The sequence below is a fragment of the Pongo abelii genome, chromosome 16 (assembly GCF_028885655.2).
Source record: "Pongo abelii isolate AG06213 chromosome 16, NHGRI_mPonAbe1-v2.0_pri, whole genome shotgun sequence".
Classification (NCBI taxonomy): Eukaryota; Metazoa; Chordata; class Mammalia; order Primates; family Hominidae; genus Pongo; species Pongo abelii.
This window is the reverse complement of record NC_072001.2, coordinates 59407332-59422757: the sequence shown is the minus strand read 5'-3', so window position 1 is coordinate 59422757 and position 15426 is coordinate 59407332. Positions and strand designations below refer to the sequence as shown.

At 36.2% G+C, this 15426-nt stretch overlaps 2 protein-coding genes across 7 annotated transcripts in view; one reads left to right on the top strand and one right to left on the bottom strand.

Moving 5' to 3' along the window:
* The window catches only part of MNS1 (meiosis specific nuclear structural 1), a 149356-nt gene that overhangs the window by 67723 nt on the left and 66207 nt on the right, over positions 1 to 15426 (top strand). The window lies entirely within an intron of this gene.
* The window catches only part of TEX9 (testis expressed 9), a 61213-nt gene that overhangs the window by 25234 nt on the left and 20553 nt on the right, over positions 1 to 15426 (bottom strand). For 5 of the 6 annotated variants that reach the window (XM_002825486.6, XM_009249865.4, XM_009249864.4 and 2 more), the window contains 5 exons: positions 13790 to 13838; positions 12916 to 12998; positions 10864 to 11039; positions 8043 to 8125; positions 7454 to 7627 (listed from right to left, as the gene is read on the bottom strand). In XM_002825486.6, coding sequence (XP_002825532.2) covers positions 7454 to 7627; positions 8043 to 8125; positions 10864 to 11039; positions 12916 to 12998; positions 13790 to 13838 — 565 coding nt within the window. Of the gene's footprint in view, positions 1 to 7453; positions 7628 to 8042; positions 8126 to 10863; positions 11040 to 12915; positions 12999 to 13462; positions 13509 to 13789; positions 13839 to 15426 lie in introns of those variants that run through there. The other variant, XM_054531541.2, reaches the window with a different exon arrangement.

Here is a 15426-nt window from a genome sequence, read left to right as displayed (position 1 = left end):
TATTAGTCTTGCTAGCGGTCTTACAATTTTGTTGATAGACAAAATCCAAAAAGCCAGCTCCTGGATTCATTGATTTTTTTGAAGGGTTTTTCATGTCTCTATCTCCTTCAGTTCTGCTCTGATCTTAGTTATTTCTTGCTTTCTGCTAGCTTTTAAATTTGTTTTCTCTTGCTTCTGTAGTTCTTTTAATTGTGATGTTAGGGTGTCAATTTTAGATCTTTCCTGCTTCCTCTTGTGGGCATTTAGTGCTATAAATTTCCCTCTACACACTGCTTTAAATGTGTCCCAGAGATTCTGGTATGTTGTGTCTTTGTTCTCATTGGTTTCAAAGAACATCTTTATTTCTGCCTTCATTTCATTATGTACCCAGTAGTCATTCAGGAGCAGGTTGCTCAGTTTCCATGTAGTTGTGTGGTTTTGAGTGAGTTTCTTAATCCTGAGTTCTAATTTGATTGCACTGTGGTCTGAGAGACAGTTTGTTGTGATTTCTGTTCTTTTACATTTGCTGAGGAGTGCTTTACTTCCAATTTTGTGGTCAATTTTAGAATAAGTGCGATGTGGTGCTGAGAAGAATGTATATTCTGTTGGGGTGGAGAGTTCTGTAGATGTCTATTAGGTCTGCTTTGTGCAGCGCTGAGTTCTAGTCCTGGGTTATCCTTGTTAACCTTCTGTCTCATTGATCTAATACTGACAGTGGGGTGTAAAAGTCTTCCATTATTATTGCGTAGGAGTCTAAGTCTCTCTGTAGGGTCTAAGGACTTGCTTTATGAATCTGGGTGTTCCTGTATTGGGTGCATACATATTGAGGACAGTTAGCTCTTCTTGTTGAATTGATCCCTTTACCATTATGTAATGGCCTTTTCTCTTTTGATCTTTGTTGGTTTAAAGTCTGTTTTATCAGAGACTAGGATTGCAACCCCTGCTTTTTTGCTTTCAATTTGCTTGGTAGGTCTTCCTCCATCCCTTTATTTTGAGCCTGTGTGTATCTGGTAGGTCTTCCTCCATCCCTTTATTTTGAGCCTGTGTGTATCTCTGCACGAGATGGGTCTCCTGAATACAGCAAACTGATGGGTCTTGACTCTTTATCCAATTTGCAAGTCTGTGTCTTTTAATTGGGGCATTTAGCCTATTTACATTTAAGGTTAATATTGTTATATGTGAATTTGATCCTGTCATTATGATGTTAGCTGGTTATTTTGCCCATTAATTGATGCAGTTTCTACATCTCATCGATGGTCTTTACCATTTGGCCTGTTTTTGCAGTGGCTGGTAGCGGTTGTTTCTTTCCACATTTAATGCTTTCTTCAGGAGCTCTTGTAAGGCAGGCCTGGTGGTGAACAAAGTCTCTCAGCATTTGCTTGTCTGTAAAGGATTTTATTTCTCATTCACTTATGAAGCTTAGTTTGGCTAGATATGAAATTCTAGATTGAAAATTCTTTAAGAATGTTGAATATCAGTCCCCACTCTCTTCTGGTTTGTAGAGTTTCTGCCGAGAGATCTGCTGTTAGTCTGATGGGCTTCCCTTTGTGGGTAACCCGACCTTTCTCTCTGGCTGCTGTTAACATTTTTTCCTTCATTTCAACCTTGGTGAATCTGACAGTTATGTATCTTGGTGTTGCTCTTCTCAAGGAGTATCTTTGTGGTGTTCTCTGTATTTCCTGAATTTGAATGTTGTCCTGTCTTGCTAGGTTTGGAAAGTTCTCCTGGGAAATATCCTGAAGAGTGTTTTCAAACTTGGTTCCATTCTCCCCATCACTTTCAGGTACATTAATCAAATGTAGATTTGGTCTTTTCACATAGTCCCATTTTTCTTGAAGGCTTTGTTCATTTCTTTTTACTCTTTTTTCTGTAAACTTGTCTTCTAACTTTATTTCATTAATTAGATCTTCAATCCCTGATACCCTTTCTTTCACTTGATCAAATTGGCTATTGAAGCTTGTGCATGCATCACGAAGTTTTTGTGCCATGGTTTTCAGCTCCATCAGGTCATTTAAGGTCTTCTCTACACTGTTTATTCTAGTTAGCCATTCGTCTAACCTTTTTTCAAGGTTTTTAGCTTCCTTGTGATGGGTTAGAACATCATGCTTCTTTAGCTCAGAGAAGTTTGTTATTACAGACCTTCTGAAGCCTACTTCTGTCAACACGTCAAAGTCATTCTCCATGCAGCTTTGTTCTGTTGCTGGCAAGGAGCTGCGATTCTTTGGAGGAGAAGAGGTGCTCTGGTTTTTAGAATTTTAAGCTTTTCTGCTCTGGTTTCTCCCCATCTTTGTGGTTTTATCTACCTGTGGTCTTTGATGTTGGTGACCTACAGATGGGGTTTTGGTGTAGATGTCCTTTTTGTTGATGTTGATCCTATTCCTTTCTGTTTGTTAGCTTTCCCTCTAACAGTCAGGTCCCTCAGCTGCAGTTCTGTTGGAGTTTGCTGGAGGTCCACTCCAGACCCTGTTTGCCTGGGTATCACCCGCAGAAGCTGCAGAACAGCAAATATTGCAGAACAGCAGATACTGCTTGCTGATGCTTCCTCTGGAAGCTTCGTCCCAGAGGGGTACCCACCTACATGAGGTGTCTGTCGGCCCCTACTGGGAGGTGTCTCACAGTTAGGCTACACCGGGGTCAGGGACTCACTTGAGGAGGCAGTTTGTCCATTCTCAGAGCTCAAACACCATGCCAGGAGAACCACTGCTCCCTTCAGACCTGTCAGACAGGGACATTTAAGTCTGCAGAAGTTGTCTGCTGCCTTTTGCTCAGCTATGCCCTGCCCACAGAGGTGGAGTCTATAGAGGCAGTAGGCCTTGCTGAGCTGCGGTGGGCTCCGCCCAGTCCAAGCTTCCTGGCCACTTTGTTTACCTGCTGAAGCCTCAGCAATCGTGGATGCCCCTCCCACAGCCAGGCTGCCGCCTCGCAGTTTGATCTCAGACTGCTGCACTAGCAGTGAGCAAGGCTCTGTGGGTGTGTGACCCACCAAGCCAGGCTCAGGAGAGAATCTCCTTGTCTGCCAGTTGCTAAGACCTTGGGAAAAGCACAGTATTTGGGCAGAAGTGTCCCGTTTTTCCAGGTACAGTCTGTCACAGCTTCCCTTGGCTAGGAAAGGGAAATCCCCCAACCCCTTGCGTTTCCCAGTGAGGTGACACCCTACTCTGCTTCGGTTTGCCGTGAGCTGCACCCAGTGTCCAATCAGTCCCAGTGAGGTGAACCAGGTACCTCAGTTGAAAATGCAGAAATCACCTGTCTTCTGCGTCGATCACACTGGGAGCTACAGACCAGAGCTGTTCCTATTTGGCCATCTTAGAAGGGCATTGTTTTGTATTTTTAGTAGAGACAGGGTTTCACCATGTTAGCCAGGATGGTCTCGATCTCCTGACCTCATGATCCGCCTGCCTTGGCCTCCCAAAGTGCTGGGATTACAGGCATGAGCCATTGTGCCTGGCCAGTCAGTTTTCATTTCTATAAAATGCATTTTGTCTGGCATATGGCACTCAAAAAATTATGCCCATACAAAGGGAAAAAAAAATTCTCCCCCTACAAAGGGAAAAGTATAATCAATGTCACCCTTTGGGAACATTAATCTACCAACAAAGTACAGGATACAATGGATAAGAAATGGAAAATGGACACAAAATGGGAATTGAAAATAAGTAATGAATGAAAAACATTTGGAAGAAAAATTGCACAGGATTGGACATGATGGCCAAGAACATGAAAATCAAATATATAACCAAGGTTTCAAGACTATCTGAGACTAGAATAGTGATGTGACCAGAGCTTGGGTGCATAATGGTAAATGGTAAAGTCATGACAAATTAAAACATGGATGTTCCCCTAGACATTACAGCTTTTTCCCTTTAGAACAACTATATATATTTCTTAGACCAATAGAAATAGAATACAGAATACATATATAATTACAAAATTTCTAGTAGCCACTGTAAGAAGGTAAAACAAACAGGTAAAATTAATTTTAATAACATATTTCACTTAACCTAATATATTCAAATATTATTTCAACATATAACCAATACAAAAAATATTAAGAGATTTTGAGATATTTTACATTCTTCATTCTGTTTTACATGAATTCTTCAAAATCTGATTTTTACTTTATACTTATAGCACATCGCAATTTAGCCACATATGGTAAGTGGCTACCATACTGGAAACACAAGTTTAGACTATTAAATAGTATAATTAACTTTTATTACTAGATGAGTGGGGAAACAAACTGAAGTACATTCATTCATTGTTTACACTACTCAGCAATAAAAAGGAATGGACTATAATAGGGATAAATATTGAATGTTGTATTAGTCCATTTTCATGCTGCTAATAAAGACATGCCCAAGACTGGGCAATTTACAAAAGAAAGAGATTTACTGCACTCACAGTTTCACATGGCTGGGGAGGCCTCACAATCATGGTGGAAGGTAAAGGCACGTCTCACATGGCAGCAGACAAGAGAGAGCTTGTACAGGGAAACTCCCATTTTTAAAACCATCAAATCTGAGACTTATTCACTATCATGAGAACAGCACAGGGAAGACCTGTCCCTATGATTCAATGACCTCCCACTGGGTCCCTCCCACAACACGTGGGAATTCAAGATGAAATTTGGGTGGGGACACAGCCAAACCATATTCTACCCCAGGACCCTCCCAAATCTCATGTCCTCACATTTCAAAACCAATCATGCCTCCTAGGCCTCGGGGCCTGTGATGGGAGGGGCTGCTGTGAAGACCTCTGCATACCTTGGGAGACATTTTCCCCACTGTCTTGGGGATTAACATTTAGCTCCTCATGACTTATGCAAATTTCTGCAGCCGGCTTGAATTTCTCCTCAGAAAATGGGATTTTCTTTTCCATTGCATTGTCAGGCTGCAAATTTTTCAAACTTTTGTGCTCTGTTTCCCTTTCAAAACTGGATGCCTTTAACAGCACCAAGTCACCTCTTGAGTGCTTTGCTGCTTAGAAATTTCTTCCACCAGATACCCTAAATCATCTCTCTCAAATTCAAAGTTCCACACATCTCTAGAGGAGGGACAAAATGCCACCAGTCTCTTTGCTAAAACATAACAAGAGTCACCTCTGCTCTAGTTCCCAACAAGTTCCTCATCTCCATCTGAGATCACCTCAGCCTGGATTTCATTGTCCATATCATTATCAGTATATTGGTCAAAGCCATTCAACAAGTCCCTAGGGAGTTCCAAACTTTCTCACATTTTCCTGTATTCCTCTGAGCCCTCCAAACTTTTCCAACCTCTGCCTCTTACCCAGTTCCAAGGTCACTTCAACATTTTTGGGTATCTTTTCAGTAGCGCCCAACTCTACTGGTACCAATTTACTGGATTAGTTCATCGTCATGCTGCTGATAAAGACATACCCAAGACTGGGCAATTTACAAAAGAAAGAGGTTTATTGGACTCACAGTTCCACATGGCTGGGGAGGCCTCACAATCATGTTGGAAGGTAAAAGGCATGTCTCACATAGCAGCAGACAAGAGAAGAGAGTTTGCACTGGGAAACTCTCACTTTTAAAACCATCGGATCTCCTGAGACTTTTTCGCCATCACAAGAACAGCACAGGAAAGACTTGCCCCCATGATTCAATTACCTCCCACTGGCTCCCTCCCGCAACAAGTGGGAATTCAAGATGAAATTTGGGTGGGGACACAGCCAAACCATATCAAATGTTTTATGCTAACTGAAAAAAAAAAAAAAAAAAAAAAAACCGATTCAAAAGGCTATATCCTATGCGATTCTATTTATGTGACAATTGGGAAAAGTCCAAAATTTAAGAACCAAATACAGATCAGTGGTTGCCTGGTGCTGGGATTAGGGAAGGCCTTCACTAAATTCACAGGGAATTTTGGGGGGCTGATGGAACTGTTCTATGTCTCAATTATAGTGATAGTTATATTACTGCATACATTTGTCAAAACTCATAGAATTGTACACTAAAAAGTGTGAATTTACTGCATATAAATTTTATCTAAGTGATTCTGATATTAAAATTTATTACAAGATAAAGCTAATTATACAAGACCAAAATGTTTAAAAAGCAGGGTTTTTAAATATGACCATACGAACGAGAAATGTAAGGGTACTAATAAAGGGGGCACATTTTCTTACTAAATCTCAGGATATGCTATATTACATAATTCTTATCGTCACTACATTTTACAAAGCAATCTCAAACAGTATATTTTTATTTTCACAATGGCACACTAATATAAGCTAGGATAGTTTACTTAAAATACATTCTCCCCTTAAATATGACACCAAAAGCACAGGAAACCAAATAAATATTAGATAAACTGGACTTCATCAAAATTTAAAACTTTTCTGCCTTTAGAGTACCATAAAGAAAGTGAAAGACAACCCACTGTATGGGAAAACTATTTGCAAATCATATATCTGATAAGGGACTTGTATCTAAACACATAAAGAACTTTAAAGTTCTTATTATTCAGTAATTTTTTCAAATCCAATTTAAAAAACGGGCAAAGACCTTAACAGACATTTCTGCCAAGAAAATATACAAATGCCAATAAGCACATGAAAAGATGTTCAACATCATTAGTTATTAGGGAAATGCAAATCAAAACCACAATGAGGTAACCCTTTTATACTTGCAGTATGGCTATAATCAAAAAGATAATCTAGTAGATGTTGGTGAGGATGTGTAGAAATCAGGACCTTCATGCACTACTGGTAGGAATGTAAAATGGTACAGGCAATTTGGAAAACAGTCAGCAATTCCTCAAAAGGTCAACATAGGATTTCCATATGACCCAGCAATTCCATTACTGGCTATATAACCAAGAGAAATAAAAACATATGTGCACACAAAAACTTATACATGAATATTCAAAGTATTTAAAATTGCCAGACAGTAGAAACAACCCAAATAACCCAAAGCTACCAATTGATAAACAGATAAATGTTATATCCATATAACAGAATGTTACTTGCCAATAAAAAGAAATAAAATACTGATAGGGGCTGCAACATGGATGAACCTTGAAAATATCTTAAGTAAAAGTCAGTCACAAAAGACCACATATTATATGATTCCATGTATATGAGATTTCCAAAATAGACAAATTTATTGAGACATAAAATAGAATAGTGGTTGCCTAGGGCTGTAAGGGATTGAGGGGAGCAGGGTCAGGGTGTGGTGGCTAAAGGGTATGAAGTATCTTTTAGGGATTATGAAAATGGTTGTGGTGATAGTTGCACAATTCTATGAATATACCAAAAGCCATTGAATTGTATACTTTAAAAGGGTGAATTACATCTCAATAAAGTTGTTAAAAAATATTCTCTGTAAGGGGAAAGAGTTTTCAGTAAACACTAATAAAATAACTGAACAGTCAAAATGGCATCTATACAAATGTGTAACCTTAATAATTTTATTGTATCTTTGGCATTAAGTTAGGAAAAATACCAAAATAATTACCCTTTCTACTGAAGACAACTGTTGCTGTAATCCATCACACTTTTTGTTTGCTTCTTCGAAAAGAGTCTTGTATTTTTCTACTTGAGACTGTTGCATATTAATTGTTCGCTGCTGTCTCATAAAATCTTCTTCAAAATTTTTTACTTGAGACTTTAAATTCTGAATTTCATCCTCCTATAGTTATGAAGTTATAGATTATGTGAAAAAATATGTAAGATTTGTTATCAAAACAAAGCAGAAAAAAAGAAGTTTCATATGTTCTTTGATATTTATACACATTTCATGAAAAACAAATTACAGTCTATTTTTATCTTCAAAACTGGAAGTCAAATGTTTTATTTGCATTTAATAGCTTACACTACATTTGTAAGACTAATATAGAGAATTCTAATTGTAACAAGAATTTAGGATATTTCAGCTCTGTGAAAATTCAACATCTCAGAATAAAGTTCAGTACTTATATACAATTCTTGAATTCAAAATTTAACTATGATTTATATCTAAATAAAGTAATTCAAAAAATGTAATTGAAATTGTTCCCAAAATGTCTTTGAATATTAGAGCCTTTTAAGAGATTTTTAAAACTTACCTTTTTATTGCATTCACATACAACATTATCCAACTCCTCCTGCATAACACGGAGTTTGGCCTTTAGAAATCTGATCTGTGCTTCTGTGAATTTAAATAATTATATTTACCGTCTTTTGCTGAATCTAAGATGACATCAATTGTAAGACAGACCATTACTAAGAAAATACTCAAGATGGGGAGTCAAATAGGAGATATCCGTTAGGGGGCACAATAGGTATAAACAGTCCTAATGAAAAGGTCAATGACGAGTAAATCCACTCAACAGAAAGAAACCACAGGTAGTATTCACATAAATTTGCAGAATAAATTCACACGCACCAGGGTGGTCCAAACGACATCAGAGAATTTAAAGTGTTCTCAGGTCAGTAATGTCCCTGAGTGTTTGGCAGAAACAAACGTAAATCTTCTCTAGCAAAACTCAGCTTCAATGCAGCCATTGTGATTACAAAATGCCACTGACTGTAACATAGATCCCAATTTCTGAGCAGTTAAAATGTAGTATATGTGTCTTTGAAGCAAAGAAATACACTAATACCTTACTGTCTAAGCTTTCTCCCACAAACCTTCAAGATCTATCTTTGATACTTTACTGCCAGCAGAAGTTCATTATTCAATAATATCAGCAGTAAATCTTTGAAGTTTATAGGCCCATAAAGTAAATAAAGTGAAAACTGAACTTAGAACTCACTCATAAGTCATTCAGTCATTTGTTCAAAATGGCATAGTAGGGATATTATAAAACAACCCTTACCATCATGGAATTTATCTTGAGGAAACACTTGGAACTGCTCTGAGAAGTCATTAGGACAAATCCCACTAAGCCATACACATGTGACGTGCAGAGCGTAAAACATCTCCATACACACTTCCAGCTTTTTAAAGTGCCCTCAGTGTTATCATGGAGCTGATGAATTATGGTTGGCTCTAACCCTACCTAGGTCTCTTTGGCCTCAACTCTTCTACCAGCCTCTCATGTAACTCCAGGTGAGCAGGGAATAGAGGGAAATGACAAATTAAAAAGGGCAAAGTTGACAGTAGTTGGCCTCTGAGGGAAAGAGGGAAGAAAAACTAGGAAAGCATGAGTTTCCCCATTTCTTTTTCTCCCTAACTCTAACCTTAGTAACTACCTCAACTCTAACTCAAGGAGCAGAGTGCTCCCATGTCTGGAGGCCCACAGTACTAAACTCTGCTCCCCACTCGACCCTAGCTTTAATCTTACAAAGTAATCTGTGCTCCCAAACTACTTCTTGGTCTTTTTCTCCCACACATAACCAAACCATTCCAAGCAATCATCTAAAATAAGAGAAAATTCTCCCAAAAGAGAAGACACCCAGGCCAGTGATACTAAAAAGGGAACACAGGGAGGCAAAGTTCTAACAGGGCCATGGGACATGGGACCATGTTCCTCTACCGAGGAACAATCAATGCCTGGGTATCACATCCTCAAAAGCATCTTAGAGAGACCTAAAGGCAACTTACTGCTCCATTTACCTTCCCTTACCATAACTAGCTCTAGAAAGCTTGATTAGATCAGTAAATATAGTAAGTGCAAAAGAAAACTGCTCCCTACTTATGACTAGTATATAACACAATAATTATTATACATATAAATTATGATCTTTCACAGAATCAGAGAATTTTAAAGATAAACTGATATGGTTTGGATCTGCGTCCCCACCCAAATCTCATGTTGAATTGTAATCCCCAGTGTTGGAGGTGGGACCTGGTGGGAGGTGAATGGATCATGGGGGTGGTTTCTCATGAATGGTTTAGTATCATCTCTTTTGGTAGTGTCCTCATGATAGTGAGTTCTCATGAAGTCTTGTTGTTTAAAAGCATGTAGCACCTCCCCCCTCTGTCTCTTGTTCATGATCCCACCATGTGAGATGCCTCACTCCCTGTTTGCCTTCTGCCATGACTGGAAGTTTCCTGAGGCCTCCCCAGAAGCAGAAACTGCTATGCTTCCTGTACAGCCTGCAGTACCATGAGCCAATTAAACCCTTTATTTATAAATTACACAGTCTCAGGTATTTCTTTATAGCAGTGCAGGAACAGACTAATACGTAAACTTTATGATCATCTAATACAAACTACTAAATTTTCAAATAAATAAACTATTACAGAGGGGCTAAGTGGCTTGCCTGTAGTCACAATTAATTGTATTATAGTTCGGCAGTAACTAGTTCATATATACTCCATTGTCTTACTTTTTTGTTTCAATAGCACAGGAGGCTCCTCATAAATTTAGTAATGTTTTTAGTTGATCGAAATTTAGTATTATTATTCTAGTGATATGCAAAGAATGAGTTAATAAGAAGAAAAATTATATTCATTAGAAAACTCATTTGATTGTTTTACCTGATGCAATGTCAATTCATTTGTCCTTCTGCATGTATTGATTTAACATGCAATAAATAAAATACATTAACAGTAAATGAAAAATTTCAGAAAAACTTTTTAAATATTTTAACAATAAGCAATGGGTATTTTAACTTAAGTTGAAATGTATTCAATCAAACCAGTACAATATAGTCTTTTTTATTTTTACTTTTTATAATGGAAAATATGAAACATAAAAGTAGGCGAGTTCAATGAACCTGATTTACCCACCACCTATCTTTAACAATGACTGACTCATGGCCAATTTTATTTCATCTATAATCCCATTCATTCCTCCCTCCACCACATCCTACTAGATAATTCTGAAACAAACCAAGACATCACAATACATTTTTTTAAATGTAAGAAATAGTTCCCCAAGATTTCTTCTTCTAAGTAACTGCTATAAAGATAAAAATAAAAAACAAAAGAAAATCTACCTGTTCCAATGTCATTACTAACACCAGAAAAAATATCATCTATATATTCAGGTAAGCCTTCTTCCTCCAGTTGCCCTTCAATTTTGCTAATTGTTTTTGCAAGGGAAAAGTCTGAGAAATCCTCTGGAATGGCAACATCGTCGGCAGTTTGGACATCAGAGTATTTCAATTTAACACTAAAAAATAAAAATTAAATACATATGTATGTATATACGTACATATGAACAAAATAGGAAAGGCAGAAAGGATATATGCCTTTTACGCAAATAAGCAGATCAAAATTATTATAAATTTAAATTTATGATGAAATCTGTAATTGATCTTTTTAAGGATTATATTACAAGAGACTACTATTACACATTTTAAATTTATGATGAAATCTACATATGATACTTTCAAGGACTATATTACAAGAGACTTAGCAGATTTTTAGTTTTTATGAATCACATGACCACAGAGCTAGAGAAGGCTTTATGAGGCCAGATGGTCTAGACTTTGCCTCCAAATAAGGCAATACCAAAACTAAGAGTACTGCACTTGGCCTCCTAGGTCAAATCCAGCCTATGGCTTTTAAATTTACATGCTTCTAGAGAAAAACTGTACAAACTGACATCATCCTGGCCATAATTCTACAAACAGCAAAGAAAAATACCCCTTGAGAAAGAATTACAGAGTGAAGAGCTAATAGCTCAATCAAACAACATTTTTTCCACCCAAAGAAACACATTCTTACCACGATCAATACTAACCAAAAAGTTGGATGTGATTTTTTTTTTTTTTAATGAAATGGAAAAGACAGACAAAATAAAACTCATTTCTAAAGGCACTGAGGAATGGGTCAGGCCTAATTCATTGACACATCAACAAATTTACGGTTCTGAAAGCCAAATTCACTTTTAAAACATAAGCAAAGGCTTCAGAATTCTTTTCATCTTAATTTTTTGTGGGTACACAGTAGGTATACACATTTATGGTGTACATGAGATGTTTTGATACAGGAATGCAATGTGAAATGAGCACATTATGGAGAAGGGGGTATCCATCCCCTCAAGCATTTATTGTTTGAGTTACAAACAATCTAACTACACTCTTTAAGTTATTTTAAAAATACAATTAAGTTATTATTGGCTATCGTCACCCTATTGTGCTATCAAATAGTAGGTCCTGATCTTCAGAATTCTATTTGAAAAATCAACTTTTAAAAAAAAATGTGAAGTCTGAAAAGATAACCCTTTCCAGTTATATATGCATGTATGTGGCATGTATGTTCTTTTCTTCAATCTATTGTATAGTTATTTTCTGTTCCTTATCACTTCACTCTATTTTTTCCATCCCTTTCATTAAAAAAAAAAGTTATTTAAACAATTAAAAGACACAAAAGTGAACAAAGATTTTTCCAGAATTACAATGCAATGATCAGCTTGGGTAAGTAATAGACAAATAAATTTAATAACTTACTGAAGATGGTTGGTGCAACCCAATCCTCCACCTTTTCTAGAAAGCATCCTATCCTAGGGAGCATCTTGGGTCCCTTTTTATGCTTATAATACTAAGAACCATCCTGAACTCTTTCTCACCCAAAACAACAAAATGTAAATTATACTTATATTATTATAGTCCTATTTAGAGCATACCAAATCATTCTGTAGCTCAATAGACAAAATAATGTATGCACTTTGTCAAATACTCAAAAACTACACCATTGAGCCTATTTGGGAGAACTAGGCAGAGATCAAAAAAAAAAAAAAACAAAAAACCTCAGTTGTAGTCACAGTTCTAAAAGAATAACTCACTAGAAATAACATTTACAAAAATTTTAGATTTAGCAATTTTGCTTAAGGGAACAATATAAAATATTTGTTAACTGCTGCAAAACATTTCTGAGTAGAAAATGTTCTAAATTACCGAACGTGGATGAGATATATGTGGTGTAACTTAATGTTTAGGGTGTAAAAAGATCTGGAAAAACAAACAGAGCTTAATAATTAAGAATGATGGTATTGTGAATTACAAAACTAAAAAACAAGAAATACTTTGAAAACTATACTATACCTTGAATTTGTTTTCCTTCCTTTATTTGCAGAGTGTAATTTGTTTTGAACCTTGTTTACAGGATCAGTGTTTTTGGTCTTTGGCTACATGAAAAGAATTGAAAGTATTGACTAATTAGGGTCTAATCATTTGCCAAAGAAAGCAATTCTGTAACACATAGAATTGCTATTTTGCTACACAGAAAAACTGCTATTGTCATGGAATTACCAGAAATGTGTTTTCAAGAATATCACAATTGTATAGCTGGAAAAGACCTAGATAACACCAAAACCAAGAAATTCAAGTATAAGGAAAATGAGTCCTAAAGATTCAACGGTATTCAGCTACCCAGTGGAATGTCATGAATACATCTGGACGTTCTGACTCACAGAATTTAGTTCTCCTCATGACCCAATTATTCCCCAGGCAGACCTTCCGTGGCCTTCAAGTAGACAGTTCCCTTGGCTTAGGTCTCCATGGATGGGAAACATAGATCCCATTATGTTCTACACCTGGAAGAGTGATCTCTACACTGTAAATATTTAAATGAACAAACTTTTCAAATCACCTTCTTTGTATATGAGTATCATTCTTTTTCAGGTCTTCTCTCTACTAGATTTAAACATCAGAAAAAAAAATAAGCCTCAGTTTACAAAGTCATTTCACCTAGAATTTTTTCCACTATACCTCCAAATTATTCAGTGAAATTATGAGACAACAAAGGATTCCATTTATTTTATGAGTGACATTTCATAAATGCATCCCTCTGAGTAGCAAGGTTTATATTCTATTTCTGTTGAGTCATACCCCTTCTCTGCTTTGTCTAAGAACAGTCTAAAAAATAACCTAAGTTCTACAGAATATAATTGCATTCACAGAAAGTTTGATTTCATACCTTAGTTTCTGAATGAAGATGAACTATCCCTTCAGATGGTAATAGACCTCTACAGACCAAAAATAAACACTATACATTAATAATAGATGACACTGAGCTGAGACAATGAAATTCAACAATTATGTTTGAAAGGGAAAATATTCAATAATCAAACAGACTTTGCTATAATTCTAGTTACCCACATGTTAATTTATTTTGAATGAGTACCATAAACAAGAAAAATGCTTTGGTTAAATAATTCACCTTTGAGAAGATACACCATAATGCCAATATTCTAGTATGAAAATGTAGCAAAAATTTTAATGAATGGAAATCATAAAGAGTAATTGTGGGCTATCCACAGCAATGACCCATTTTACAAATGATTCACCACAGGGCTTTTTATTGTGAGCCCACTCAATGTTACTGTTCTTTTAATCCACTTAAAGCACCTGGTCAGTGCCTGTTTTCCTCATTGTACCATGAATTCTATGAGGGTAGAAATCACCTCTGTCTTGTTCAATATTCTATGCCTAGTCAATTTAAAAGTTTATATGCCAGGTACTACTGGCATAAGTATTTGTTGAGTGTATAAATAAATACACCTAAAATGCAATTCATTTTTATACACAAGGTTTTCAAAATATATTTGTAGTTTCAAACAAGGAGTGTTTATGGAGGTCTGCAAACTATGGCCCACAGGCTGAATCCACCCACTCATTCATTTATGTATTATCTATGGCTGTTTTCACACTACAACCTTAAAGTTAAGCAGGTACAACAGACTATATAGCCCACAAATCTAAAAATATTTGCTATCTGCCCCTTTACAGAAAAAGTTTGCCTAACCCATTGTCTTGGGCATTGTATTTATATCTCTGAAAACATACCATGTTAGCATCCATTATTGCTATGAAAAAAACTCCACTATATCCCCTGAGAACTCCTAACCATTGGAGAGGACATACAACTAAAATTATTTTCCATCAGATGCCTCCCACTTAGCTAGCCATGCATAAATTTTTTCAAATTAAATACAAAGATATACTTAGATAAATAAACCTCTTAACTATTAGAAATACCTCTGGGAAGAAAAAAAGGCTTTCAAAATATGTTAAAAATTACAGAAACTAAATCATTCTCACAAATGACATGAAAATGTTTCCAAATGTTATACAAATTTTAAGTGTCCTCTTTAATCTTCCTCATTTTAAATTAATGTTTGTTATTTCTTTAGTACATTTTCTGTACCTTTCATTCCATTCCCCAACACATATGCATACATATCAGCCAAAAGACATTTAAGGGTTATCTGTCTCCATCAGATTTCGCAGTGATATTACTTTGCTAGTGTATTTCCATGAAAAATAAGCTATAATATGGTATTCTTACTTTTGTTTAACTCCGTGAAATGTCTGTTTGTAATATGATGGAAATAACTGTATGGTAAACCATGCTTCAAGCAGACTGGAGGATATGTATACTACGTTATTAGGAAATTAAACTCTGGTTTCCCATCACATTTTTTGACAGAGTCATCCTGGGAGTTGAAGACCTATTAAAATATATTCTTCCTAACTATAATTATTTAGGTGGAATATCATTGTTCCAACCTGAAATGAATGGTTTCTTTATAGAATTATCTCCCATATTCAGCA